Source organism: Liolophura sinensis, chromosome 1 (genome assembly GCF_032854445.1).
Source record: "Liolophura sinensis isolate JHLJ2023 chromosome 1, CUHK_Ljap_v2, whole genome shotgun sequence".
NCBI lineage: Eukaryota > Metazoa > Mollusca > Polyplacophora > Chitonida > Chitonidae > Liolophura > Liolophura sinensis.
Genome location: NC_088295.1, coordinates 49398956 through 49426736, shown reverse-complemented (window position 1 = coordinate 49426736; position 27781 = coordinate 49398956). Strand labels below are relative to the sequence as shown.

The 27781-nt window shown below is 39.0% G+C and overlaps 1 protein-coding gene across 2 annotated transcripts; it reads left to right on the top strand.

The window, feature by feature from the left end:
• The first annotated feature begins 671 nt into the window (after window positions 1-671).
• LOC135473305 (tyrosine-protein phosphatase vhp-1-like) lies at window positions 672-27576 on the top strand. Of its 2 annotated transcripts, none has more exons than XM_064753163.1 (10): window positions 672-824; window positions 9091-9218; window positions 9893-10416; window positions 16905-17015; window positions 17946-18120; window positions 19102-19292; window positions 20188-20335; window positions 20794-20917; window positions 21673-23209; window positions 25877-27576. In XM_064753163.1, the coding sequence occupies exons 3-10, from the start codon at window positions 10312-10314 to the stop codon at window positions 25883-25885; spliced, it is 2400 nt and encodes a 799-aa protein (XP_064609233.1). In that variant the 5' UTR covers window positions 672-824; window positions 9091-9218; window positions 9893-10311; the 3' UTR covers window positions 25886-27576. The 2 variants fall into 2 exon arrangements, with proteins under 2 accessions (XP_064609233.1, XP_064609226.1); XM_064753156.1 differs by having other exon boundaries at window positions 9890-10416.
• Window positions 27577-27781: the final 205 nt, after the last annotated feature.

Sequence of the window (27781 nt, the reverse complement as noted above, 5' to 3'; positions counted from 1 at the left end):
AATATAATAGTGATCAAAGTGGCTATTTTAGTTGACTATCCTTCAACACACATGTATGTGGAAATTAAATGATATCATGCTTGATGTTCTCTTTGAAGTGGAATTTAAATGCTTCATCATAGTGTCACCAAGTACATCACTTTTATTTTGGGGCACACAGCTGATCTGTGTGAAGTGCTTACAGATTTGGTCAACGGTAATTCGCTCAACAACCACCTGATCAGTGCAACACGTGCTGGTGACTAATGAGCTATTAACACCGTGTTGTTGTTGTAATAGGTATCAAATACCGGTACAAGTACCAAAGCCAAAGGTAAACCAGAAGCCATATGCAACAGCAATTAAACCTTAAACGAAGGCTCTGAATTCTTAAGGATGAACCTTCGGAGACAACAAACAGTACTTGCACTTCTCTTGATAGTTAAGTAAACTACTGACCACAAGTTTCTGTCAGTTACGGGTCGATAATTCCATTTTAGAGTTTACTTCGTTCTGCGCACAAAACAGGATGTGTGTAGACTTTTCATTGGACGAACGAGTTGAACGCTGTGTTCCTGCGTACCATTGGCTGATTATAACGTCATGTACCTGAGTTGAGCAGAATGACCTCATCGCGATGGCTGCTCTGCAGTCAGTGAAACATCATGTCGATGACTTTTGACTGTAAAAGAAGCAACAGGACTATTTACTACGCACTAACATAAACGCGTTTCGTTACCCAAGGTTCAGTGCGGGGATTTCCAGGCGAACCGAAGGTCTTTGTGTCAGCAATAAGGGAGAAATGTGAGGTGTTTACGTGAAGTTGTACAAGCGAGGATCGGCAGGTAAACAAACCCTAGTCTCAGCTGTAGTACACACTCAACGCTGTTTACTCCGGTTGAAATCGGCGTTTTACTCACTTTCAGGTTTGGTTTGTCTACAGCTTGAAGATGCCAATGTGACAACGTGTATCTAGTTACTATATGATTTTCTTTATAAGATATACAAAATCTGAATGATACATTCTTACTCCTGGGATCTGCAATCCAAGATTTAGGTTTTAATTGTATCATTGTTGTATGTTTTAGAATATGATGCAAGTAATGGTGTATGTAATAGGCCTATTTTGTTTCTTAGGAATGATTGATAACTCTGATGAAAATTTTCATATTTAGTACAATACAGCAGAAAAACTTGTCCTATGTATATATACATTTTTCTGACTGAAATTGCCCCAAAACTGAAGCCTTAAATGTATCTTGAATACTATAAAGCTGTTTAGAGATGTTTATATTTACAGCATTAGTGTATATATGATATAACAGTTTTGCAGATTTGTGTTTTTACTGTGCTGAAGAACATTAAAGAGCTACTTTGGTGTCAAAACATCTGTCTTAAAAGCAAGGTGAATTGATAAAGACTGGGATAGTCTGAATTGTTTTCCTAAATTTTGAAAATATTGCAGTGAATTAAAACCGATATTGTACATTTCGTCAGAGTATACAGAAACAAAATATTTCTGTCCCTTCCACTTTGCCTGGTGTGATGTCAGCCACAAAAACATGACGTCATCAATCGTTGACGTATATCCACAAATGACGCTACCCTTTCAAATGCTCTTGATGTCATCCCAGGATAAATGTTTTACTCAGCGTCACATCTGCCTGATTCAACGTCATACAGGGAATATTATCACGTCACATCAGGAAAATTTTACAGACACAGCCGAAGATGTTGCTTTTCAAGGAATCTCCAGTTATACATGTATGGGTTAAATGGTGTTATGCATCAAAATCCTATTGAAACATAGTGTTAGGCTTACTCTGTAGGATTTCTTTAATATTACTGTAATATTTCTGCACAATTTGTATTCTGACCAGAGAGGCACTTTAAGTATTTATTTTGAGTACATACATGTATCACACAAAAGGAGAGACCATACCTGTGTGTGATTTTTGGAAAGGCTGTGATTACTAAATAATAATTTGAAATTATAATTTTTCGCATCACCTCTTAAAAGTTTTTATTTCAGTATCACATACTTTATAACTGCCAGTATGTAATACAGATTAATGGTGATAGTCCGTAAGTTGAAAGGTCTGACAGCAGCCTGCGAATGGTTGTGGGTCTCCTTGGGCTGGCTCTGCAAAAATATTCTTCAGTAGGGCGTAAAACACCAGTCAAATCAATGAGCAATAGTGGTTACCATACAATTATTCTATTCCTCCCCCTTCTCCAGCATTTAATGAGGACCCTCATTTAAAGTCAACTGATTTCAAAATTGTTCCCATGTACTGTGCAGTTTTGTTTAGATGCATAGATTTTCACTAAACTTCTTAAGTGTCAGTTTCTGTGGAAAGTATCCTATTCAGTTTATGGTGATGAACTTTCTGACAAAAGTGAGAATAAGTGTTGCTCTTTTAGGAAGTGTGGTGAAAGTGGGCTCTGTGATATAAGAACCCTGTAGTATGTGTCACAGTTTTGTTATCAGCATATAGCAGTTCCTGGGGCCATTTTCACAAAAATGTCGTACATGTACGTGTACGATATGGCACATATACATGTAGGACAATGATACGTTAATAGTAACGTACAAAATATCGTATGACAGATGTACGATAAATAAATGTCGTACGCTGCTTTGTGACAGTGGCTCCTGGTGTCTTAGATCGTTTTGCCGTATAAATTTGTTTACCACATATTACACTGTATTTGTCATTTGGTAGGTAATTGAGCTGTTTTATGTACATGTATAGAATAGAGTTATTGTATTTGTAAGCTCTATACACCTACAATGACTACCAGTACATTTCAGATTAATATCTCTGTGTGAAATATCTGTGAAAAGAGCCTCTGTAAATCATGAATAGGCTGTAGCTGTTACCCAGTCCTGTTGAGATGAATTTGTGGCTTACTGGATATTTTGTTTTTTCATCACTGGTCAGGAGTATAAATACCAATCTCGCTGTCCAGAATTCTGCATTCTCATGTTATGTTCGCAGAAGAGTACACTGTTGTACCATCTGCTTTAACTTGGTATGAAAATGGGCCAGAATTGGTTTCTTTATTGATCTGCATGTAATTCTTGTCAGTGGTGCTGGCGTTGAATGAGCATGTTCCTGCTTGAAGCGCCTGTCAGTTCTCATGTCCTCTGTAATTGTCATCACCTCTGGAGTCTTGAAAACAGGCTGATTTACAGGTTTGCATACACTCTGGAAGATCTGGCAGCAACCTGTGGATGATCATGGGCATCCCTCTGGCTTTGTCTGGTTCCCTCCCACCATAATGCTGTCAGCTCTGGTAAAAGTCTTGAGTACAGCGTAAAACACCAGTCAAATGGATAAATAGATATAGATATAATACATAGAATTTGCTACATGGAAACACTTTACAGTACAGAAAGCAAACAATCACTTTCACTTTGCCCAAACCAGCCAACCACATGGCAGTGCCTTATTTATTCCTCTTTCTCTCCTCTTCCGTGTCACAGGACATATTGCATGCACACAATTCAAATATTACAGGGCTTGTAACGTGCCATAAGGTTTAAGTAGAGTATGATTATGGTATCACCTGTATCTGTCAAAGGTATCAAACAGGTTTTTGGTACTTAGCGCTTCAGGTTTTTGGTACATAGCACTTCCTCAGATGTGTTTAACTTTTAATATGAGTTAGCAGCGTGGTAACTATAGTATATCTGTAATCATCGTGGCCAGTCTCAACAAGTGTTACTTTCTGTTTGAATAGGGACATGTATACATTCAAGTCAAGACAAGGTCAGGCTGTACGGGTAACTTTACCCTGTAATACGTGTATCAATCAGCTGTCTTAATTTGGCAGGGTGCTACGCCTTGACTCATGTTACAACACGGATGGGGAGAAATACCGCTTTATAGCCGCCCTGTTGAACTGTGTGTCTTAATAATGTTAATAGTACCACACCCAGGTTCAAATCCCCATCCAGCTGTATACTGTCAAGCTCATTTCTCAGATAATAGGGGAAACCCCTGCCTCATAACCATAGAAGACTAGTGGGCAGCAGCAGTGAGCAGGCTACAGGTTACCCAATCAACCTGATCAATGAACAGTCTGCCCTAAGGGCACTTGTCACTCATGCAGCCACTATGACTCACTGCCCTGTTATTCTCTAAACCAGGATTCAGTGGCTGAATCTAACCCTCAGCATGTTGGCTGTATTAACCTGTTTTTGGTAATCAGTCAGCATGTAAGAGGTGGTTTGTTACATGTAGGTGTGTCACTGGTTGATTAACACACTGATTCATTCTAAACACTTATACTAGTATAGCACAGTACTTCTGTTTTCTAAAGCTGAGAGGTACATGTAGTTGTCCCAAATTATTAAAAATACAAGTGGTGTAATGTAAAACTACACTTGTTTAATTTTTCCTTTAAATACTGTGTGGATGAAATGTAAAGCTTACGATCAGTTGATATGTGTTAAGCGCTCACCATTGTTTGGTATGTACAAATGACATGTAGATTCTGACTGGGGAACAGTACCTCTGTAAAAGAGGATGCTTAATTTCTGTAGTATTGTTTTGCTGAAAAAAATAAATATGGCAACAAAAAACAATACAAATGACATACAGTTTGAGATATGGTACAACGCGAGTAGCTTCCAGGACAAAATGGTGAAGTCTTTGTGATGTGTAGGTGTAAGGTGAATACACCCACAACCACAATCCTGAAAGCATGTACAGTAGGTTCATAGGAAAGGGTTTATTGGGTGCTCTAATAGGCCAGTTACATTGGGGCACTTTTTATTGCCTTCAAAACGTGCAGCACGAGTTACCACCTGTATGAATACACTTGTGGTTATAAGGCCAGTGCCGCCCAAGGCACATGTATGTCACCCTTAGCATGTTGCTGCTGTGAGCTTGCTCTCTCCACAGGTACACACTCACCATTAGTCTACAGCATTAGTCATCAGGTGGGGAGGAGGTGAGGGGGGGGAGGGGGCTGCTGCTGCTGTCGACAGTGTGTAGCTAATATGGTGCGTGTGTGTAGTGAGTACTGACTGTGTTTAGTATATACCAGATAACACATACTGCCGTCAGTAGCATCATGCCCATGTACAGTATAACCACCTGTATTCAGATGTACCTGACTGACTAGTGAGAGAGCTGATAACATCAGGCTGTGTGGAATGGTCTGTTCTCATGATTATACAGTATAGTATTTCCAACATACTAAGTGTACTGACATTGAGTTAGTCAGGACTCCACTGAACCCTAATAATCTTGCTATGTGATGTTCAGGGCAATTAAAGAGATCCTTACCAACTCTTTAACGGGTTTATAATGGAAGTACAGTGTAAATATAACCAATAGGTGCAACTGTACCAACGTCTTAGCATTGAACAACATTATTCTTGTCACCAATTAAACATGCTTTGTGTACAAACTACTTCAGAATCTGCAATACTACATGCAGGCTCTGAGGGATTTATTTCGAAATTTCCCAACGTTGTCTTGTGGGGTCTTGCACAAAAGTGTGATGGTTTATTCTGGCTGTTGTTCATAGAAATGCAAAATTCTTCAGTTTGGTGTTAAACAGCGATCATAGATAAATTAAAGGTGATAGTCAACATTGTATTCTGGTGTTCAGGCTGTTCTTCCAACAGGGATTACCACATGTCTAGGTGAATCAGTTTGGTTTCCATGCAGTGAATTACTGAATGGTGTTACAGCAAAGTAAAAAGCATTTGCAAAGTCAATACGATCACTTCCAGTTGAGGTAAAACCATTAAAAATGTGATGAAGAACATTACCGATATTACCATGTCGGTGAGATTCTAACCTGCAGCAGCAGAACTGAAAAGTGAAGTTAGTCAAAAGAGGAAGGACAGCTAAATGGTGAAGCCCTACATTATGTAGGGTGTCATTCCCTTAAATATAAACATAAAACATCAAGTTCAAACCAGTGAAAAGGAGGAATACATTGTTATCAGATCTTGACTGGTGGTCTTGCTTTGTGCATGCACATGCATGTACCATTGATCTACTGCCAATAGTCAATGGCAGAATCCATTGTTGCAAGGTTGATTCCAGGTACCCCTTCTACACTGCAGCAGTTTGTTCCATGCAGTCTTGCATGAAGCTTCTATAAGCTGACGATCCATTGTTGAACAGTTTGGAATTGTTTTATTGCTAATTGTCAGAAAACTACAGGTCAAAGCTACCAAATGTTTGCAGATTTGTAATCCTGAGGTCAAATGTACAAGATAACGCTTACAGCTGGTTTTCTTAAACGGTTTTTAAAGTTAACCAACATTTGTGCTATTTTCATTTGTTGGCCAATTTCTCTAAAAATCAAAAATCTAAAAACTGCAAATTTGGAAGAAGGTCATGCTGAAAACAGAGGTACACCACTTTAACTTTTCCCAGTATGAGGAGAGAATATTGAAATATGCTGCCAATTCGCTTATGCACATGTAGACAGGAGACTCTTGACCACAGGAAATGTACATGTATTTCACATTATACATGTATGCCTTTCATGTACAGGGCAGTCAAGCTTTTGTATGTGTGGTCTTACCAAAAATTCGGGACATTTATTGTGGGGAGCAAGGGATTATTAGATTTGGTTACAATTTATATGTACATGGTGAAGAAAGAAAATCAAGCTTTCAGGATTCACGTAGAAATATTCAGTATTGGTGATGATATGATGTAATATCTAATGTAGCTTTGCTTGTGCAATGTTTGCATTGAAGGAGGTGTTCTTTGGGATGTCATATAAATGTATTGTCAGATCCTTAAATTGACACCTCAGTGTTGACTGTGACTGCATTATGCTGTACATTCACGGCTAGTCCAAATAGGATTTCCCACAATGCACTGAGCTATGATTCAGCCCTGCAGCACATGTGCATAATAATAAAATCCCTGCTCGTCCAATTTTTTTTGGTGTGTGTAGATGTAGGCTTTTTTTTCTGGCAGATAAATATTGATATGGTGTGTGTGTGTGTGTACATGTATTTCTGTGAGCGTCCCAGTGCGGGGCTAGAAGGCAAAGTGGTGTGTCACAGCAGCCAGCCTAAATGTGACATCTGTCTGAAGCCTGTGGAGAGAGTGACTCATCCCTATGGCCTGCTGCATATCTCTGACAAGCTTGACCTATTAAAATATTGTGTACAGATGTATGTGTACTTGAGAGTGCCTGCTCCTTGCGCATCACATTGTACATATGTGAATACATACACCAAGGGAAAAGATAAGACGGCAGGTGTGTAGATTATAGAGTGCCCCTTGGAGGTACAGTAGTTGTGCAGGCACGTAAACCAAGATGCCTGAGTGGTTTACCTGTGTGCAAACATTTTACCTGTTGGATTTGCCCTGATGATGAGTTGTTGAATTCATTCAGGTGCTGTATTTACACATTCCATCTGAGCTGCATGTTGTCCTGGGGTGGAATTATGGTTTCTTAATGGCTTGGTGAGTCACAGTTGCAATAGCATCTTGACCATATGTATGCAAATTTTTCTTCTGCACATGTGGGCAGTTTGCGCCAATAATATCAGATTCTACTTCATGGCTTGCATCGGGTTTGATGTGTTACATGTACATGAATGTGTATCAAGTCTTCTTGACCAAACAGCAAGTGTGGATTTGATCATTGATATTGTATAATGAATGGGGAATTGTGTGTCAAGCCTATGAAAAGGCACTCTGGACTGCAATACTTCAACATGTATATCTGCCTAACCCCTTAATCTTTCAATTCGAATACAAAGTACACTCATGGACTGGATTAGACAAAATGACAGCCTCACAAGTGAAGTATAATTTTATCAGTCAGATGATACTTGTGACATAAATTTGCTTTTTTAACACCATATAAAATGTATCTCTTATGTTAGCAACCTCTTTATGATTATATACATGGACAATTCATATCTCCTTCCTGGTCGATCTCGCTGTTCAGTAAATTGAATTTTTGGCATTATTTTGTTTGAAATGCAACGTTTAAGACAGTATAATCCGGACAGCATAATGACATCACTTTCAGTGTTGGCAGTTAATTGGGGTAGGTGAAGTGAGGTAAAAGCCACACTGTAAACAAATTGAAATAAGACGTATCAAAGGTAGTCAGCTTCTTGGGTTGCATTGGATGAAATCTGACTTACCGCTGTGTTTCATTAGATTGTGTCAAATGTTTAGTTGATGACAAATTACTTGGATGTTTCAATTACTCATATGTTCTTGAAGGACAAGTCAAGTAGAATCTGTTGTTAAATGATGATGGATTCAAGGTGTTGAAACCCCGAAAAATTGGTCTTTCTACAGGTCCAGGTTACCAAATTCCGAAGACTTTTTCTTTGAAAATGGGACAATGTCAGACTAGAAATTTTCTAACGAAGTTCTGAATGGTCAACTGTTCTTCGTCCAGTTCTCAGAAAAGAAAGTGTTTTAATGGAGCACAAAAATGTGACATTGTATAAGTGAAAAATTCTTAAGTACTGATGATTTAGCACCAGCAAAATTCTGTACATAGATAAGATTATAATGCCTAGAAATTCAGGTGCACATGTACCTGGTTAGCTCGGTGTCGGTACATTTACGTGTACAGGTTTGTATATTTTTATTAGATGGGTTGTCATGGCAGGTGTCTTAGACATGGTCCAGATTGGTGGCATTCTGAGATATCGCTGAAATGATGCAGCTTGAAAACAGGGTCAAATCTCAACCAAGGAAACCAAAAATTTGTGGTACAGAATATTGTATATTATTTTATAATACGCAGAAAATACTGTGCATTGATGCCCTTGTATCCTGTTCGGTTGGTACATGTACATGACATGTACATCTTCCTTTTAGTTTTACTATCATTCTCCATTATACACAGGGGCCAGCTCATGCTGGCTTCCTCTCCGGCCGTATGTGGGAAGGTCTGCCAGCAACCTGCGGATGGTCGTGGGTTTCCCCCGGGTTCTGCCCGGTTCCCTTCCACCATAATGCTGGCCGCCGTCGTATAAGTGAAATATTTTTGAGTACGGCGTAAAACACCAATCAAATAAATAAATAAATAAATTATACACACATGTGGATGTATATTTCAAGAAAAATGTCTACTGTTTTGCATTTTCAGGGTGGAGGGTGCAGAAAAAGAAACTTTCGGCTATTTTTGGTAGTTGGGCTGACTTACTACCATTATGGGCCATGTTGAGATACAAAGTTTACCTCAGACATGCGTCAGATGTGGCGTAGCGCTTCAAGGTAAGTCTGTAGTACATACTTGTATACGGATCTACATCTCATTTACATACATCTACGTGTAGATGCCCCCAGGTAATGTGGGGTAAACTGCGGTTAGCCTTCTTATGTGCACGTAATCTTGATACTCGGTGTATGACTAATCAGTTATAAGAGTGTATGTGTACTGGTTGTGTTTTTTGTTTTTTTCTTAAACTATAAATTAAGCCACAAGCAAGAATTAGCTCAGATTTAAGGTTACATGTAGGCTATTCCAAAATATGTTGATAGAAATTTCTGAATTGAATATTTTGGTTCTGTTCTTCATATCGAGGGCACTCACAACTGTATGATTCTGGATGAGTGGAGACGGGATATGTAGCAAGAGTTGTGTGTAGGATTTGTTAAGCTTTAAGATGGGCTAAAACACTTTGGTCTTCGAACAAAAAAAAGCATGTTTGATCTGAATTACATATAAGCCAGCAGTGTCTCTGTTGCTGAAAAACAGGGAGTTGAGCCACATACATGGGGATGATCAGGGTCTAACTCTTGAGTATGTTGGTTTCCTCCACGCAAAAACCTGACAGCTAAGGGACATAAGTGTTCTTGAGTATAGGATATAACACCAACCAAATAAACAAAAATTTTTTTAACTAAAACAAATGAATAATACAGTGACCACTTGTGTGTTTCAGCAGAAGAAGTCGTGAAGCCTGGTCACGGCAGAGCTGCCAATAGCTGATCCTCTGGGATCACCTCCTCCTGATGCTGCGTAGTTGAGCAGTTGCTTCCCTTTGTAGGGAATCAAACAAAAAGCGGAAATTACGTCGAAAAAAGTACATGTATAGGGTAGCAGAAGCAGGAAGTTTTAGAAATATATATTATCTTAACCATCTATTATCATGGGAACTCAGCAGTGCAAGGGTGACATCTTGGTAAACAGAAGCCAGACAAAAAGCTTGGAGTGGATGATACTTCCCTCTCTAAAGACGTGATACGATGAGTCATTATTGCCTGCGTATGTCATCAGGATCATTCAGGACATAAAAAGAAGATCAAAAAATAAAAACAAAAAGTTTTTGGAATCTTGTAGTGAGAAAAAGTGAGAGACTTGTAGATGTTATTAAGTGTGATGGAAAAGTCCAACACTTGTGCCCAGTGGGGGATCATTGAATCACAGATTCTAGCAGACATTCTGCGTGACACCTCAGGAGTACAAAAGGTAAGTTAGCAACATTTGTTTTCTTTATTTGGACTTTTTTTTTAGAGATTCAAGATTTTTATGAAGCTGAAAATTCGTCAGTAAATAGATCAATCACAGATCTTCATTTTTGACTGGTAGGACTGCAGAGCGACAGCTGATAGTGTTGCCATTAAAATGCATTTAAAAACGTATTTTTTATTATGCAGTATTTTTATTCGTGTTCAGCTCATAAAATTGCAATATCTCCTAAACTGATAAAGGTAGAAAAAAACAAACGTGGAAGTTTGAATAGCCAACATATGAAGCGTCTTTTGATGCTTTGTGCTGTTTGGCCAGTCAAGTGATTTAGCAGCCATTTTGAATTTTGTTGATAAACTTAAACCATCTTTTGCCGTAAATCAGCTAATGATCTTTTGATGAAATTTCACTTGCAAGTTTTCGGTGGATGGCCATACCTATACTGTACAAAAACTTTTTGTTTGGTATGCAAGCTGTGCTGTAACCGACCAATGAAATTAGCTTAAAAGTAGATCAGATCTAAAAACTGCTCAAAATGATTAAATAAACACACTGTCTAGTACTGCTTGACGTCCGGATTACAAATCTGTAAGAATTATTCTTGTTTTTTTGGTATAGTTTTCAGGTTATTACAAAAAAAACCATCAAAAATGTGAAGTATGACGTAATCATTTTTATATCTTGAAAACTGTGGAAATTTACTGATCAACGAATTTTTCATGTGGCCAAAATTCTCTGAACTTCAATATTTTAAGTACGGTACCTGGCGTAGTCTGATGTTCTGATCACGAATCTGGTCTTTTTTTTTTTTCCTGTGAATCATAGTTTTGTGGCAAATTGTGATCATATTGCGAAAAAATGCAGTTTACTCTGGTAATTGGAGGTCATGTGACAGAATGCCGCTCTAGCTCTAAAGCGGAAAATTGCTGAGTGTAAAACTGACTGTAACTGTGCTAAAAATCGTTGATGTGTCTACATAAATGCAGGACTTGCACTGCTTGAAAAACTATCCAAAGGCCGATTGACTATATGTGGCACTGTTATACCGACATGTTTTATCATGCATTTTAAGTACATATATGTCTAAGGAAAATGTAGGAATATTTTAAGCATGCTACCCGATGTAGTTTGACGTCCTAATCATGAATCTGGTTTTGTTTCTTTCCCATGATGTATATTTTTGCTGCAAACAGTGATCAGACTGCGAAAAGGTGCAATTTCCACCATATTTGGCGGTCATGTGGCAGAAAATTGCTACAGCTGTAGAGTTGAAAATCACTGATTACAAATCGCTGTGTGTGTGCTCTGTGTGCCTAAATTCTATGAGCTGTAATGATAAACACTAGACTTGAAGGGTTAATTAGGGGTCCATGCAGGTAGTCCTCCCTTCGGATTATTATTAGGCTACCAAGCATTGCTTGGAAGACTATCATTCTTGCTGAGATTATTTCTCTTTTTCTCTGACAACTGTTTTTTTTTTTTTTTTTCGTTTTGTGACAAAACTGCGTATCATAGCTGTTAACTTTCTACACATGTGGAAAATCGTTGAAGTGTCTTAATAAATGCGGGTGTGGCAGTGCTTGATAGATGATTCAAAGGCTGATTACTATCTTTGGTATTTGGACATTCCAATGTTATATAATGCATTTTAAATGCATTTATGTCTACGATGAATGTGCAAATATTGTATGTATGCTACCCAACATAGTTTGACGTCCTAACCATGAATCCGGTCTTATTTTTGTCCTTTGAGGTATATTTCTGTGGCAGATTGCGCTCAGAATGCGAAAAAGTGTAATTTCTCCCATTTTTGTGCGTCACATGATAAAAAGCTGCTATAGTTGTAAAGCTGAAAATCTCTGTGTATAAAAGGCTATATATGTTCTGTATGCATGTTGAAAATCGTTCAGCTCTCGTTAAAGACATGCACGCCTTCAAATACTGCTCAAAGGTGGATTGACTATATTTGGCACATCTACATACACAAGCTACATGTATGTAGTGTGTACAGAAGGCACTAATGGCTATGAAGAATGTAGGCTTTCAGATTAAGTTGGTTATATATCTATGTATGGACACCTTTTAGATAAACGGATGTGACATTGCATAACCCGGCAATACTGGCTTGAACCCCGGCATTGCTGCTTTGGCAGCTATATTTAAAGTTATTTTAGTAGTATTGTTTGAAAATATGGACATCATGTTTACATTGCAACACCTTTTACACTGTGCATGTATCTCTGTATTAAAGAGAAATTACATTCTCTTTTAAGATTCATAAAAGAGGCCTTACACAACAACATTCGTAATTGTACGGTATACACAAACATCATTTTTTTGTCTCAAACTTTCTTTAACTTGATAAATAATTTGCGAGCAGAATGAGTTCTTTTTTTACAGATATAATAGTGTATTTTCAAGTTCAGTCTCAAAAATTTTATTATGGAACACGATTCTTTTTTTTTCTTTTTTTCTAGTAAATTGGAAAATACAGCACATGTGTGTTTGAAAGGTCATTACCACCATAAATTTACACAGCACTACCATTCCCTAATAACTGAAACGTACTATGTGGGTGTAAGATTTATGACTATAAACATCTAGTATGATAAAAATACGATGTTTCAATTATGTGTCCAGCCCATTTTTAACCACGCATTCAATGGTCATCAGTGGCCTGTTGTTTTTTTCCGCCTATGCCTTGTCCACCTGCTACAGGAGCGAAGCATTATGGTGTAAGAGCGTTGGCGGCAGATTTTTTCTGGTTCACAATAGTTTTGGTATTGATTATGTTGCTGGCAATGAGTCATTGCTGGAGAAGACAGTCAGGGTCATTGACTCTAACAGGTCTGTTCCTAAGAGTGGGATACCTTCTGATGGAGCGAGGGTGGGAGGGGTGGTGTCTGCTCAGGATGCTCATACACACAGTGTATTGGTGGTCATGCACATGATGTACATACTGCTATGTATTGAAAGGAAATTTTTTGTGTAATGGCAGTGCCTCAACATGATAATCATATATAATAATAATTTTATGTATTTATGTATTTATTTATTTATTTGATTGGTGTTTTACGCCGGACTCAAGAATATTTCACTTATACGGCAGTGGCCAGCATTATGGTGGGTGGAAACCGGGCACAGCCTGGGGGGAACCCACAACCATCCGCAGGTTGCTGACAGACCTTCCCACGTACGGTAATAATAATAATAATAATAACTTAATTTATCAAGAGTTACTCAAATAAACGCAGCTTGTGCCCTCCTGGAGCCCCATAAGCGTAAAACATAGTTACAATAATTAGTGCAGTGATATTTGATTCTGATATAATATGTCAGATTATATAAAAAGAATATTATGTGAATTGACAAAAACAGTCCATCATAACCAGTAACTATGCATGTGTAATATAATTACAAATGTAAAGGAACGGATGCTTGGTGTAGTCTGAGATCTAGACTGCATATGCCTGAGTTTTGTGTGCAGAATTACAAATGCATTTATTAGGATTCTCTCACTACTGATAACATCACTGACCTTGAGAATAGGTGAACAAACTTGATTGAATACGCTACAGTGTATGTGAATAGCATCACAGACTCTCAGTATTTAGACAGACTTGCTATGATCTTCAGGTATATCGCTGTACAATTACAGGGAATCTGCATGAACATTCTTTCTGTATGTCCAAAGTTACATGTGTCGTTACAGATTCAGTATATACATATGTGCTGGCGGCCTCCATGGCTCAGTCGGTTAGTGCATTAGTGTAATGACCCAGGAGCCTTTCACCAATGCGGTCGCTATGAGTTCAAGTCCAGCTCATGCTGGCTTCCTCTCCGGCTGTAAGTGGAAAGGCCTGCCCGCAACCTGTGGATAGTCTTGGATTTCCCACGGGCTGCGCCCGGTTTCCTCCCACCATAATGCTGGCTGCCATCGTATAAGTGAAATAGTCTTGAGTACCACGTAAAACACCAATCAAATAAATAAATAAATGAACATGTGTGCTGTGTATGTATGTCCGTTAAAGAATTAAAATGCCTCCCTACTTGTCACTTCCTTGCTGGCGTTGCTAAAGGTATGACATATTAACTGATCGACTGATCGACCAATCAGCCTTGTCTCCCCACAAGTATAATTTATCCATTGTAAATTTTCTCCCGTGGATATGAGTATTTATCACGGTACAAGTATACGTAACTACAAAACGTTTGTCCATCCTGTAATGACTAGATTAATACCGTACATGTACTCTATCGTCCACATGTACATATCAAAGTATTTGCTCAACTGTGAGATTTTTTTGATTTGATATTGAAGGTGTACATTTCTCAGTCTTGTGTCACCGGTACTTTATAAGTGTCCTGTCGTGCGGTTAACCTCAGGTTAGTTCCTGCTGTGTGGAGTGCATGGTTTGTTTCAAGTTCAAAGTGATGCACACAGTCATTGTGTGTACACATCGTTGTGTTGAAGATGCCGGTACTATTCCTTTGACTAAATTGTTAACGTGGAGTCTGTAGTTGAGTAATTTCATGAGATGGTGGTTTTGATTATCAGAACATCTGACTTGGTGAATAATATGGGGATGAGTCAGCTGACTGAGCTCATCGAGTCTATGCTCTGGTACTTCATAACGTCCAGCTGTATTTCAGTCATGCACAACTTTGATCAGACTATTAGACTAGTGCCCTTCTTTTTGCACACCCTTGTCATTGATTACATTCAGCTTTATGATTACATGGCTGTACTGTGTCATCGTCAGCCATAAGAATCACCATACCAGAGAAAATGAAGTACAAAGATATGACCCCCCCCTCCCCGCTCCCCAAAATAATGTTAGACCATCTTGGTCAAATGAAAAAGACCGAAATGATTTCATGTTAGTCATTCAAGGTAACGAGATTTTTAAAGCCACTTTCATGTGACTTGTATTGACTCATCAAATTTGACAAATGGAATGGACATAAGACAGTTCTATTTCATGAGACGCATCCAGATGACAGGATTTGTTGTATGATACAATTGCATGTACTAGCACACCCAACGCAAATATTAACATAGTGCGTAAAGTGTATTTGCATGTTCATATCAGTGGAGAGCTCTGACATGTAGTTCCAATTTAGTGACATTTAATAGACCCAGGTGTCTTCATATAGCTTTTTTTTTTTAAACAAAATAGACTTAAATATACAAATGACACCGCCTACTGAATATCACCTACAAGCTACTGGTATTGACACTTGCTCAGAGATTCCAGTGAAATCCGTTTTTCACAACCCTGACACTTGTAAGCTGTTTTCCCCATGTACATATGAAGTCCATGTGTGAAAGCTGTGAGGCAGTACACATACATGCGTTATTAAGTGCTGAATACACAGCACACATGAATGGATATTTGAATTGTTTACATTTCCATGATTAATACAGCCAACTGTTCTGGATATAGTGTCAGACTAGTCTATTACCATCTTCCCACACAAAAATACAGGTACATGTACGCTGTGATTAAGATCGCTGTAACATTCCATGAGCATGTAGCATTAAACTTATTTATTTACTCGATTGTCACCATACTTTTTTCCTCATACAAGGGGAAACCGGCCCGGATAGCACAGTTGGTAGAGCGTCCGCTTCGGGACCGGTAGATCTAGGATCAATCCTTGATCGAGTCACACCTAAGACTTTAAAAGAGGAAGTTGTAACTTCCTCGCTTGGCGTTCAGCATGAAGGGGATAGTGCAACGACTGGTTGACCCGTATCAGTATAATGGCTCGGGCGGGGTTGCTTACTTGCCTTCGGTAAGTCGTCTCAGTGAAGCAGCACTAAATAAAAGAGCGGTGGAAATCCGTCCTGCAACAAGGAGGCACATTACACGTACATGCACCCTAATGATTCCTTCGTCGTCATATGACTGAAAAATTGTTGAGTATGACGTTAAACCCCAAGCACTCACTCACTCATACAAGGGCAGTCAGTTTTATGGGTTACTGGGGAAACTGCAGACCATGGCAAATTACTGGTCAACTTCCCTCGGCAAATTACTGGACCACTTCCCACGGCAAATTACTGGACCACTTCCCACATGTGACGTCATATTGGTGGGACACAAGTGGTCTTTCATGAACATTAGACTAGCCTCACACCCAAACAACTGTTATTGGCCACATAAATATATATGTGTGTGACATTAAACACAAATGAAGTAAATAAATCAGTTAATCTGACCTTGTTTTTACATCAGAAAGTTCGACACATACATGTAATCACAGGTGGTGCAAATTTTTTGACCAGTCTTGGATATCTTTATTATGAAGTCTGAATGCCTTGGTGTTTAAATGTGATTTAGTCTGTGTGATATCATTTACAACGGACATGTATGTATGTACAACAGCAGTTTTATATGAACATTTGTAACGTGTAATCATTTTATCCTCCTGTATTACTCTGATGCATTCTTTGTAATGCTCCATTTGTGCTTGACTTGCAGTTGCTGTTGATTGACAGTCGTTCTTTCCTCGAGTTCAACACCTGTCACATCCAGCAGTCTGTCAACGTGTGCTGCTCCAAACTCGTCAAGCGCCGATTACAGCAAGACAAAGTGAGTCAAGGTCTCCCTGATATACAAGTAAATTCATAGGATTGGCCCCCGCTGAAATGTTCAGCCAAAATGAAAATTATCTACCTATAAACTTTTCCAGAAAGTAGCTGATGAGGTGAACTAGAATTACAGCCTAATGTGTATGTTTTTTTGCTTGTGTCTTAATTTAGGATTTATAATACTTTTTGCTTGTATGTCACAGAATTTCATTTCGAGCTTCCATTGTTTCAAAATATTGTGGTTTGCATTTTGACCATGAAAGGGCACAGATTTCATCTACACCAAAAGTCATTCACTGTTTCCTTACTCACAGTACAATTTTAATGAAGATAGGGAACCGTAATTGCTCAACTTTTTTGAATATGAAAGGGCAGATTTTAGTGCAATTTATGCACACGTATAATTTTGGAGACAAAACTACGTGTACATTGGCTGGATTAGCCACTTTCAAGGCTACACAGAATAATGTCTTCAGAATGTTCTTCGAATAAACACCTTGAAAACATGCGAAAAGGTAGAAGAATTACTTTAATACTGTACATTTACCTTCATGCCTTATGGTACCAATGAGCAAACAGACAGACAGACAGACAGACAGAAATAAATCAGTGATGATTGTATGACCATATGACCATGCAACAGTGGAGATATCTGACAATATTTAAGCAGTAATTTGGGTTAATTTTTTTTATTTGTCGGCCCACTTAAATTTTTTGCTTGTTTGCATTTCTGAGACAGAAAGCAGAACACAATCCATCGTTTACAATATTACCAACATCCCTGGTGCTACAGGTGTGTAGTTATTCGTCTGTATTATGTAGATGTTAAATTTCAGAGGAAATTGTAGATATTCCATTTTTCTTGAGTAACGCGTAAAACAGCAATCTAATAAGTACAGGTAAGTAAGCCATTACCTGGTGTTGTTGACAGGTACATATCAAAGATCTCCTCAGTCACACTTGCCACATCGACGTTGACGAGGCATATGATGTCATCGTGTATGACCAGTGCTCAGAGAACACCACCATGCTGACGGATGATGTCTTCATCGTGGTTCTGCTGCAGAAGCTGGCCCTCACATTCAAAAGTGTCACCCTCTTAAAAGGTCAGTAAGTACGTCGTGTAACTCACACTGGCTAGAAATGTGTACTTTTCCTCACTAATCGGTTGAGGTTTGAAAGAGATACGTGTAAAATTTGTACCGTTGTATGATCTATGCATTCTATTTGTTTCTGTCATGCTCGATACCTTCCATTCGGTCAGGGTAAATGTTAGTTTCTCTGAGGGGCGGGGTGTGTGTGGGTCGGGGTTGTTGGGAGGGGTGGGAATCCTGCTGAATTATCTCAAATTGTACACCCTAAAGTAATATAGGAGGCCTCCATGGCATAGTGGTTAGCATGCAAGGCGCAATGACCCAGTACAATCACTGAGTTCAAGACCAGTTCATGCTGGCTTCCTCTCCGTTTGCATGGGGGAGGATCTGCCAGCCTGGTTTCCTCCAGAATGCTACATGTATTCTTGAGTATAGCATAAAACCCCTGTCAGATGAATAAAGTGTTGTAATAGTGAACTACAGTAAAACTACTTATTGTCCAAAGCCTAATGATAGTTATTGGGTTGGCAACATCCTTTGACATACCAGGCGTGGATGTGAGGAGCAGGGCAAAGACAGTCTTGCACCAAATAGTATTTTGACAGGTTGCAGCAGTTGGTACAGGACTTAACTGTTATAAATAATGTTTATGACTTATAATAAGGCACATAGTTGATAGATTAGCCATTATGTCCTGCACCAACTTAAAAATTATTTTCAGGCATACATAGTATAATATTCCTTAACACCTGTGCAAGTGGCCTATCTCAGTTTGATATTGATTCATAAACTTATTGTGTAGCATAGTGAGTATGTTGGGTTTATGCAGTGTTACATTGTGATCATTTCACTAGAGTTACTGCCCTTTTGCTCAGTCCATAGATTTTTGTCCACACAGTGTTCACACTTTGGTTTCTTGCATAAAGCTTTGACCCCTGACTAAAACCATAACTGCAGGTTTAATGACTGTTTCTTATGAATCATTTTTTGCAGGTGGATTTTTAGGGTTCCAAGCTATGTACCCAAACCTGTGTGAAAGTAAAACCAACAACAACTACAAGCACACTCCGTTGACATCATTGTCTCAGCCGTGTCTGCCTGTCAGTAATGTGGGCCCCACCCGGATATTGCCGTTCTTGTACCTTGGCTCCCAGAGGGATGCCCTTTCTCAGGAAACAGTACAGGTGAGAACATGTACATGTAAATGCTTGATCGGGGCCTCTGTGGCTCAGTTGGTTTGCGTGTTAGCACAGCAAAATGACCCAGGAGTCTCTCAGCAATGCGGTCGCTGTGAGTTCAAGTCCAGCTCATGCTGGCTTCCTCTCCTGCCGTAAGTAAGAAGGTCTGCCAGCAACCTGCGGATGGTCGTGGGTTTCCCCCCGGGCTCTGCCCAGTTTCCTCCCACCATAATGCTGGCCACTGTCGTATAAGTGAAATATTCTTGAGTACCACGTAAAACACCAATCAGATAAATAAATAAGTAAATGCTTGATCAGTGAACATATATACTCTAGTGTGTAAGCTTGAGGATTTTGTTATGCAGCTGTCACCTAAAACAAGCAGGTAACGTACTCCCTACAGGGTTTTTGTTTTTGTTTAGATGTATGTGTATGACAGGCTGTAGTAAGTTGTGAATACCTATTGTTAGAACCATTGTGTCAGTCTTTGGTAGGTATGGATGTAGGTGATTATTTATTTTCATCTTTTCATTTCGTAATATGAAGAGTTTCAACCTACTGTCTCTTGCAACAGAGAGACCTACTGTCTCTTGCAATTACAAAGCTCTTTGTAATTAATTTTGTAATGAAGGTTGAGATAGACATCAATTTCTGAACTGAAAAACTTTTGTGTGGAAACAGACACAGTATTTTCAAGTCTGAAATTCAAAATTCTAGTCTCAAATACAAAATTACAATCTTTCAGTCTTAATTCTACTTTATGTATATTTATGTAAGCTGGTTTTGATTTCTGATACCCATCCTACAAGGTAGGTGTTGTGTACGTTGTTACGTGTTAATTGTTCAGATTATGTTAAGTTACCTTATGAAATAAATAATTTGGTATGTGGTTTGCTTACAGGTTAATGGTATATCCTACATTCTGAATGTGAGCACAGCATGCCCTAGGGCACCGTTCATTCAAGATGGCCACTTCCTGCGCATTCCAGTCAACGACAACTACAGCGAGAAAATGCAGCCTTTTTTTAACGAAGCATTCCAGTTTTTAGGTATGATTGTACAGGAGTGGGTATTTATTTTGGACTATTCATCAACTTTTCACCGACTAACAGATTCTCAAAATTACCTACTTGAGGAAATCGAAATAGATAAAATTTTGACGAACAAGGAAAAGGCTTTTTCGGTGAAGGCTGGGTTGAAAATGTGTGTAATTGTACAAAAAGTTGTGCTCTTTATGTTCGAGCTTCATTGTACGATATCAGATTTTAAGTTGTTGGGTCAGGTACAATGTACAATGTATTCTTATAGAGTATTTGGAAATATCATCATTTTGTGCCATTGCTTTTTCTGGAAATATTGCAGATTTTGGTGCTGAACCAGTCTCCAAGATGTTATTTTTCTGAAAGGGCTTAAAGAGTGGTTGTCTCCTTTTTCAAAATGAACAATAATTCTTATAAATAAATACATATTTTAGCAGGTAATTTTTTGATGTTTATTTTACCTGCAGACACAGTTCGGAACTCGAACGGGTGTGTTTTGGTGCACTGTCTGGCAGGGATTTCTCGCTCGGCTACTCTTGCGATCGCTTACATCATGAAAAACTTGAACATGTCATCAGATGATGCTTACAGGTAAAGCAGCACAGGATGTTGTTTTAGACTGATTTGCAGAATAGAAGGGGAAATTGTAGTGGACTGGAATGTATTTCTATGGTAATTCTGTGGCATTAAAAACAGTAATAAAAAGAAAAAAAGAAGGATAATAGACAGCCTTTTCACATCCTTCTTGCACAGTTGGCAAAACTTGATTGTGCACGTAGGTTTGATTGATCTGAAGGAATCCTTGTACAGACAATTCTGAGTCGAAGAATCTCAAATCGTATCATTCTATATCTGAATGTTCTATGTAACTCTAGTACATGTTCCTGAAAAACCGTGTAAATATTATGAAAATTGTGATGAAATTTATATATACTGTACACCAGAAGGAAGGTTTTTTTGTGGCTGAGGTGGCTAGCACAGAAGCCTCTCACCAATGCAGTCGCTTTGAGCTCAGGTCTAGCTCATGCTGGCTTCCTCTGGGGGTACACCTGGGAAGGTCAGCCATCAACCTACAGATGGTGATGGGTTTCCCCAGACTCTACCCAGTTTTCTCCCACCGTAATGCTTGCCACCGTTGTTTAAGTGAAATATTCTTGAGTACAGCGTAAAACACCTGCCAAATGAATGAATAAAGTGTGCCAGAAGGTTACAGCATCTCTGCTTTCACTGCTTGATTTCTTGCACGTCAGGTTGTGTTTTGTCTGTGTTCTACATTATGAAATGCCTATGCTTGGAATTGTACTCCACAAGAATGTGTAAATTAAATTTGTATTCTTCTTTGTCAGATATGTGAAGGAGAAACGGCCGACAATATCACCAAATTTCAACTTTCTGGGTCAGCTGTTGGACTTCGAGAAACAGTTGAGGAGAGAAGGGAAACAGGAGAGTCAGATTCCCCACACTCAGATGGACCTACGCATGCCTTCCTCCCCAGTGGCCAAACCCTTGCGTACTATTCATTTCACACCAGACCGGCTTGTCCAGTGTAACAGACTGATCTCCAGCTGTAGCATATCGTCATTCCCCGTGTCGAAATCGTCTGTGTGTGCAGCTTCCCCGCAGTCTGCGATGTTAGTGGCGGGGGGCAGTGAGGCCTGGGCAGCGTCTGTGTGCAAGGGGGAGGAAGCCATTCCAGACAGCGCCACATCTAAGCCACCATTCCCCTCACATAAGCAGGCAGACATGGAGACGGACTCTGGCAAAGCTCACTCATCCAAAGGCATTCCAACCAGTCCATTGCCCATGTCATTACAGATTAAATCGAGCACAGTCACGCGAAGCCTGCCAAAAAACTCACATGCCCCAAAACGGGCAACCTTCTTGGCTTTAGGCAACTCTGCGCTGACTAAAAATCATCAGAACTTGCCTCAAACGGGGGTGTTTGCGCAGTCTGCCTCTCAGCAGTCGGGACAGTTGGCACCGTGTTCCTATTGTCCCACAGCCGACACTCAGACGGTGCACAATGCCCAGTCCCCTACTACAGCGCTGGCCAGGCTCAGCTTTGTCTCGCCCACTAAAGAATCCAAGTCTCATATTTCCATGGAAACACAGATGCAATTGTGCAAGTTTCCCACTACCTCATTAGATAAACTTAACTTTACTCCATGTTTTGTCAAAGAGGATGGACACTCGCGGAAAAAGTCTGGTGCCACGAAGCGGCCACTGAGCGCTAGTGTTGTGGAGGAACAGACTTGTGACACGCTTAACTCCCCGACCAACAGCACGGCCAGTTCCTCCGGTTCATCGGCCTCCCCAGTATCAGGCCAAACCAAAGTCGTGCTTCGCTCGCGAGACAATAAGGCAAAGCGTGCCATGGTCAGACCAAACAGTATTGCATTCTCCTCGTACCCGACCTTTGACCTGGGCTCGGATTGTCAGAACTCTCCGTGCTCCAGCAGCAGTACCTCCCAGGACGACTCTTCGGAAGCTTATGGCAGCAAAAAGTTGCGACCTTGCTACTCGGACCACTATGTTCCTCGGGGATACTCGGAAAAACACTTGTACAAACAAATCACGGCCGCTATGGAGAGCGCCATGATTAAGACGCAGGCGTACGGCGATTCCAGTCGCAAAGCACGCAGCCTTGACGACATTCTTAACTCAGGCGATGAAGAGGCCATGGAAACGGACTGTAACTGTAACTCAACGATGGGTAAACTCCCCAGATGCTGCGGACCCCGTAAAGATCTCTACACACCCACGCCAATGTTTGACGGCTTACCGTGCCTGTGTCGAACAACATCAGACCCATATCAGTCAAACAGTAGTATATCATCGAGCGGCAGCCATGGCTCTCTGCACGGGAGTCTGGAGATTATACAGGTATCCTAGCTGTTTTATTGACTTGTGGTATTTGTGTGTGTGTGTGTGGTTCTCTCATCTCTCACCCAACTCACCCGCACCCACCCACCAGCTTGTTTTAACCAAGACGTTTGGCGAGGACAACCATGCAGTCACCTTTTGAAAATGGCACTTGACAATCTTTTTATTTAATGATTTTTGTTTTGGTTGAAGTGTTTATATGTTGTGTGACTACGGTGCTTGCTGCCACCATATCTGTGGGAAGATTTTTTTTTTTTTTTTTTTTTTTAGTGTGTGATATTAGTTTTGAAGTTTTATTTTCCACTCTGTGTTTATAATGTAGACAATTGATTATGTTGGCACTCTGTAATTTATGTCCTTTTTGTGTTACTCTCTTTGAAATACACATGTATGCTTGTTAAATGTGACTGCCAACATGACCCACACCATAACTTGATGAACTGGTGCTGATCATCCATCCATACATCTGTCTGTGCTTTATAGTCAAATTGCAGTGATTTCTTTTGGGTATGCCTGATTTAGTTTGACTTTGTCTCATTTTTATTTTCAACTGCTGTACAAAATGTTAACTGGTGTGCTTTAGCTTCTTCACCGTACATGTAATTATTTTTTTTTTTTTTTTTTAGAAATCTGTGGCACATGTACACATGCTGTCAAGCTCTTTGATAATACATGGGTTAGGTGGGATGAAGGGAACTTTTGGTCTGTTCATCTGATACACTTTTGCAAACATTGGCATTCAATGACTCTCTAAATATGATATAAATTAAGCCTAAAAGTAGATTGTCAGAACCACTGTTTACTGATCAGAACCATTGTTGCTGACAATGTCAAATGGATACGTAGTGTGTGCGACATACTACAAGAAAATCTTTTCCAAGTTTGTCAAAACCTCAAACATGAACAAACATATGACTTAGTTAGTAACCATTGCCAGGACATTATGAAATTATATTGCATGTTTCGCTGTGTTGACACATTGCCTGCGTTTTCAAATTGTCTTTTGAAAAAAGTGGTAAATCAAAATTTTGTGATAGTCCATTGTTCTACATGTACATGTAGGTAAGCTATGGAAATAGTGTTCAGTGGGCTTTGTTAACGTGAAATGAACGAAGATGAAAGACAAAAGATTTGGAGTGCATTGGAAAAACTGGCTAAGTTGTTTAAACTTTGATCAGTTTGATGAAGATTGAAAGCTTCGCTCTCCGGGTATTTGTTCACATATTAGAGATTGTCGCTAAATTGATGACCACACAAGGAAGCTATGAGGCCCATGATAACAGAATCCCCCATGTCATAGATGCCAGGCATTTGGCACCATAACACTCAGTGTTAAGTAATTTGCTATCACAAAGAAAGCATTGTAACACCTCCATGGTTATGGTTATTCTAGAAGCTATAGTTACATGTACATGGATCACTTTATATTGTCTGATTGAGATATTGTATACAGAAAGGCAATGATGTTAAGCAACAACTTTTTTTTCTTCTTCCTTTGTGGATTAGACATGCTTTGTGTGTAAAATCCTTCATTAATCTTGATTCACACTATTTTAGGACATGTATGCATGTGTGTTGTTTATGGTTTATTGGACTTTTTTTACTGTGGTGTGGTTGCACATTTGATCTTTTTGAGTTGATGTTCAAGTCTGATGGATTTTAACTTCACATGAAGGTGAAGGACAGGAGCTGGCCAAAACTCACTGAAGACAAAAAACCAAAAAATTCCTTCAGTAACATGCCAAAATCCTCCCTGTATTTATACCAATTCCTTGGCCAGCTTGATTCGTCACTTTTACACTGGCCTATGTTAAAGCCCAAACAATATGCTTTCACTGAAGATCCTTCTATCCTTCTTAACCCAGTAGTCCAAGTACAAATTCCAGAATGAAATATTCTCATTTTCTTTGCAAATAGTGTAATTTTTTGGTAAAGTTGATCACCATGGCCACCATGTTTGTGGGTTGTGCATAACTCTTTCATGTATTACTACACTGAAGGTCCAAGAAATATTTTACATGTATTACCATTTGTATTCATAATTTTGACTACAAAATACTGCTTTTACCACGAGGATCCTGCCAAGGGAATAATTGTTATATATGTCCAAGTGACTTCAAACTTCATAGTGGGACACATCTTGCCAAATTCAATATCACTCAGTTCGGAGCCTAAGATACTGATGTTGGAACATTGACCATGACAAGGTTTTGTAAGGTGCCTCGATTTAACATAAAGATGAAGTATTCTTGAGTTTGGACTAAACCACCAATCAAATTGCTTGTCTGTTCTCGGTGTATCAGATGGCACTAGTGTGCCATCTTGCACATGCAATTTGGATCACTAGCGTTCTGGTTTTTTTGAAGGCAAGGCAAAGAAGCCAGGTGATCTAAGAATAGTTCACTGTTTGTTCCTGCCCTCACAAGGACGATGTGGAAAAGATTGTAATGTACAAGTTGTACTTATGTAACAATTAAAGGAGAAGAACGAAACATCAGGCTTGTACCCAAGTCATTGGGAAGAGGCCCCCATTATAAAGCACTAAGCATACAGAATTACCTCCCTTGGCATGATCACGCGCATATATATATATATATATATTTTTTTTTTTTAACCCGTAAGAAACTGTCTAATACTAATGTGTTTACTTTTTACCTTTTACCAAAGGCTCCGTGATGCGGCGGTAAGTGACGGAGCAGGGTTTTCTCTGTGTTCCCCATCCTCTAGACAACTCTCAGGACCCTCTCTCTCTTCTAGTGCCTTACATCATCTCTGTTTAGACCTAGGTGTTTATTTATTCACCTCATCACCATTACAGAGCAGATTTGTTAATTATTATACATATACCAGTTATATAAAGAAAAACAGGTACTCTCAAATCTCTGGGTTGAAGTCTTTTTTTTTTGAACACGTCATGGTTGTAATTCGTTATAGAGGAAGTATATTGTCAGTTTAATGGGATAGCTGCATGGCTTTGCAATACTAAAGATAGAATAATGAATGGCGAAGATGTAGCAGTTTAAATTGTCTCTGTGGGTGTTGACCTTTAGTGTTAGAATGAGAATAAAGTAGGGTTAAGAACTTCCTGCATACATTTATGTGTAATAAGGTAAATTTTATTAAAATTTTATTAAAGAAAGAGGGGAATAATTAAGGGTGTCCATGAATATCTGTGTAATTGTTTATCTTAGTCTTACCTTCATTTCTTCATGTTTTCTTTTCCTTGTTTTATTTAACATTTTTGGTCTTTTGATGGCAATTTGCTGAAGATCTTTGGTTTATTAAAAAGTAGGTTTATGACTTTTAAAACCTTATTTAATTTCAAGGAAGAAAAAAAGATTATCTGTGCTTCACCCTTTGTGTCGATATTTGTTTCATTTAAGGTCACTTGTTTTTATCCTCACCTGCTCCGTATGTGGTATATTTTTTTTAAAACAAGTGTGATTTTTTCCTATTAAGTAAGGTTGAAATTACCTACACATTGAACAGACATACATATGTTCATTATTTCTTTTTTTAAATTTTTTTATTTTAATATTGTAAAACTTGAATCAGTTGAAAAGCTACAAAGCCAACCAGGACGTGTTGCAAACAGTGGCAGTATTGGGATTCAATGCCATGATGTGTTAATATAGCTGATGTATTTTCTGTCACAGCAGTACAGTAGAACCATTGCAAGATGTACATGTGGTATTTTTTTAAGTATTCATGTGGTTGAATGAAAGCACAAGTATGTTTCTTGGTGTACATGAAGAAATTAGTGACTGAAGTTATCAAAATCATCACTGAAAAAGAGACGTTATTTCTGAAATCAGCTGCAATGATGATGACAGTCATATCCAATGTTGTTGTTGTTTTTAATATTCTAATGTATTGTACATAAACTCATTCCCCATATTACATAGTGTGTATGGTTTGCATTCTGATGGTTCATGGTGTGTAAGTTACATCTCCCAGATATACATAAATAATAACATTACAGAAAGTAGATGCCAGACTTCACTTTCGTGTAAGGCTTATAAATGATAATTGCTTTGGCAGTTTGTGAGAAATGTTTCATTGTATGGTATGGATATCTTCATTTTGGTTAGATCAGATTGCTAATTAATTGCCCATCTGGACAGTCCATAAAAAAAAAATTACCATCCATTGTGTAAAGATTAGCCACTCATTAGAAGCACATTTTTGTATGTTGTCTGGAAAATAGAGAGAATAACTTTTTATGAATTTCTTCTAAAATTGTGGCTGAACCTAAGAAAGCACCCTGCACTTTTATGTTGCATACATGTAAGTACAGATTGACTGTGATAGGCTTAGTCGGGGACACAGAGGGTGGGGTTGGGGGCGGGGGGAGTGTATGACAGTGAAACAGTGCACAGAATCAGTGTTTGGACTTTTGTTCATATCCATTCCTTTTTTTCCCCTTTACCTTCTCTGTGTAAAAGGGACTGTCACTCATTGTGAATAGGTTATGAGGTATGGAATTGTTTTTGTATTGTCATGATCTTCAATACAGGCCTTCAACTGTTTGGTTACTGTCTGGTCTTCTGTGTTTCATTGTGGTTTCTATCG

Bases quoted from the DNA above. Each gene is read 5' to 3' on its own strand.
- LOC135473305 (XM_064753163.1), top strand. From the start codon at position 10,312: ATGTTATTAAGTGTGATGGAAAAGTCCAACACTTGTGCCCAGTGGGGG. The intron at 17,016-17,945 runs GTGAGTCAAGGT...TGTTGTTGACAG, and splicing joins GCCGATTACAGCAAGACAAA to GTACATATCAAAGATCTCCT. The intron at 18,121-19,101 runs GTCAGTAAGTAC...CATTTTTTGCAG, and splicing joins AAGTGTCACCCTCTTAAAAG to GTGGATTTTTAGGGTTCCAA.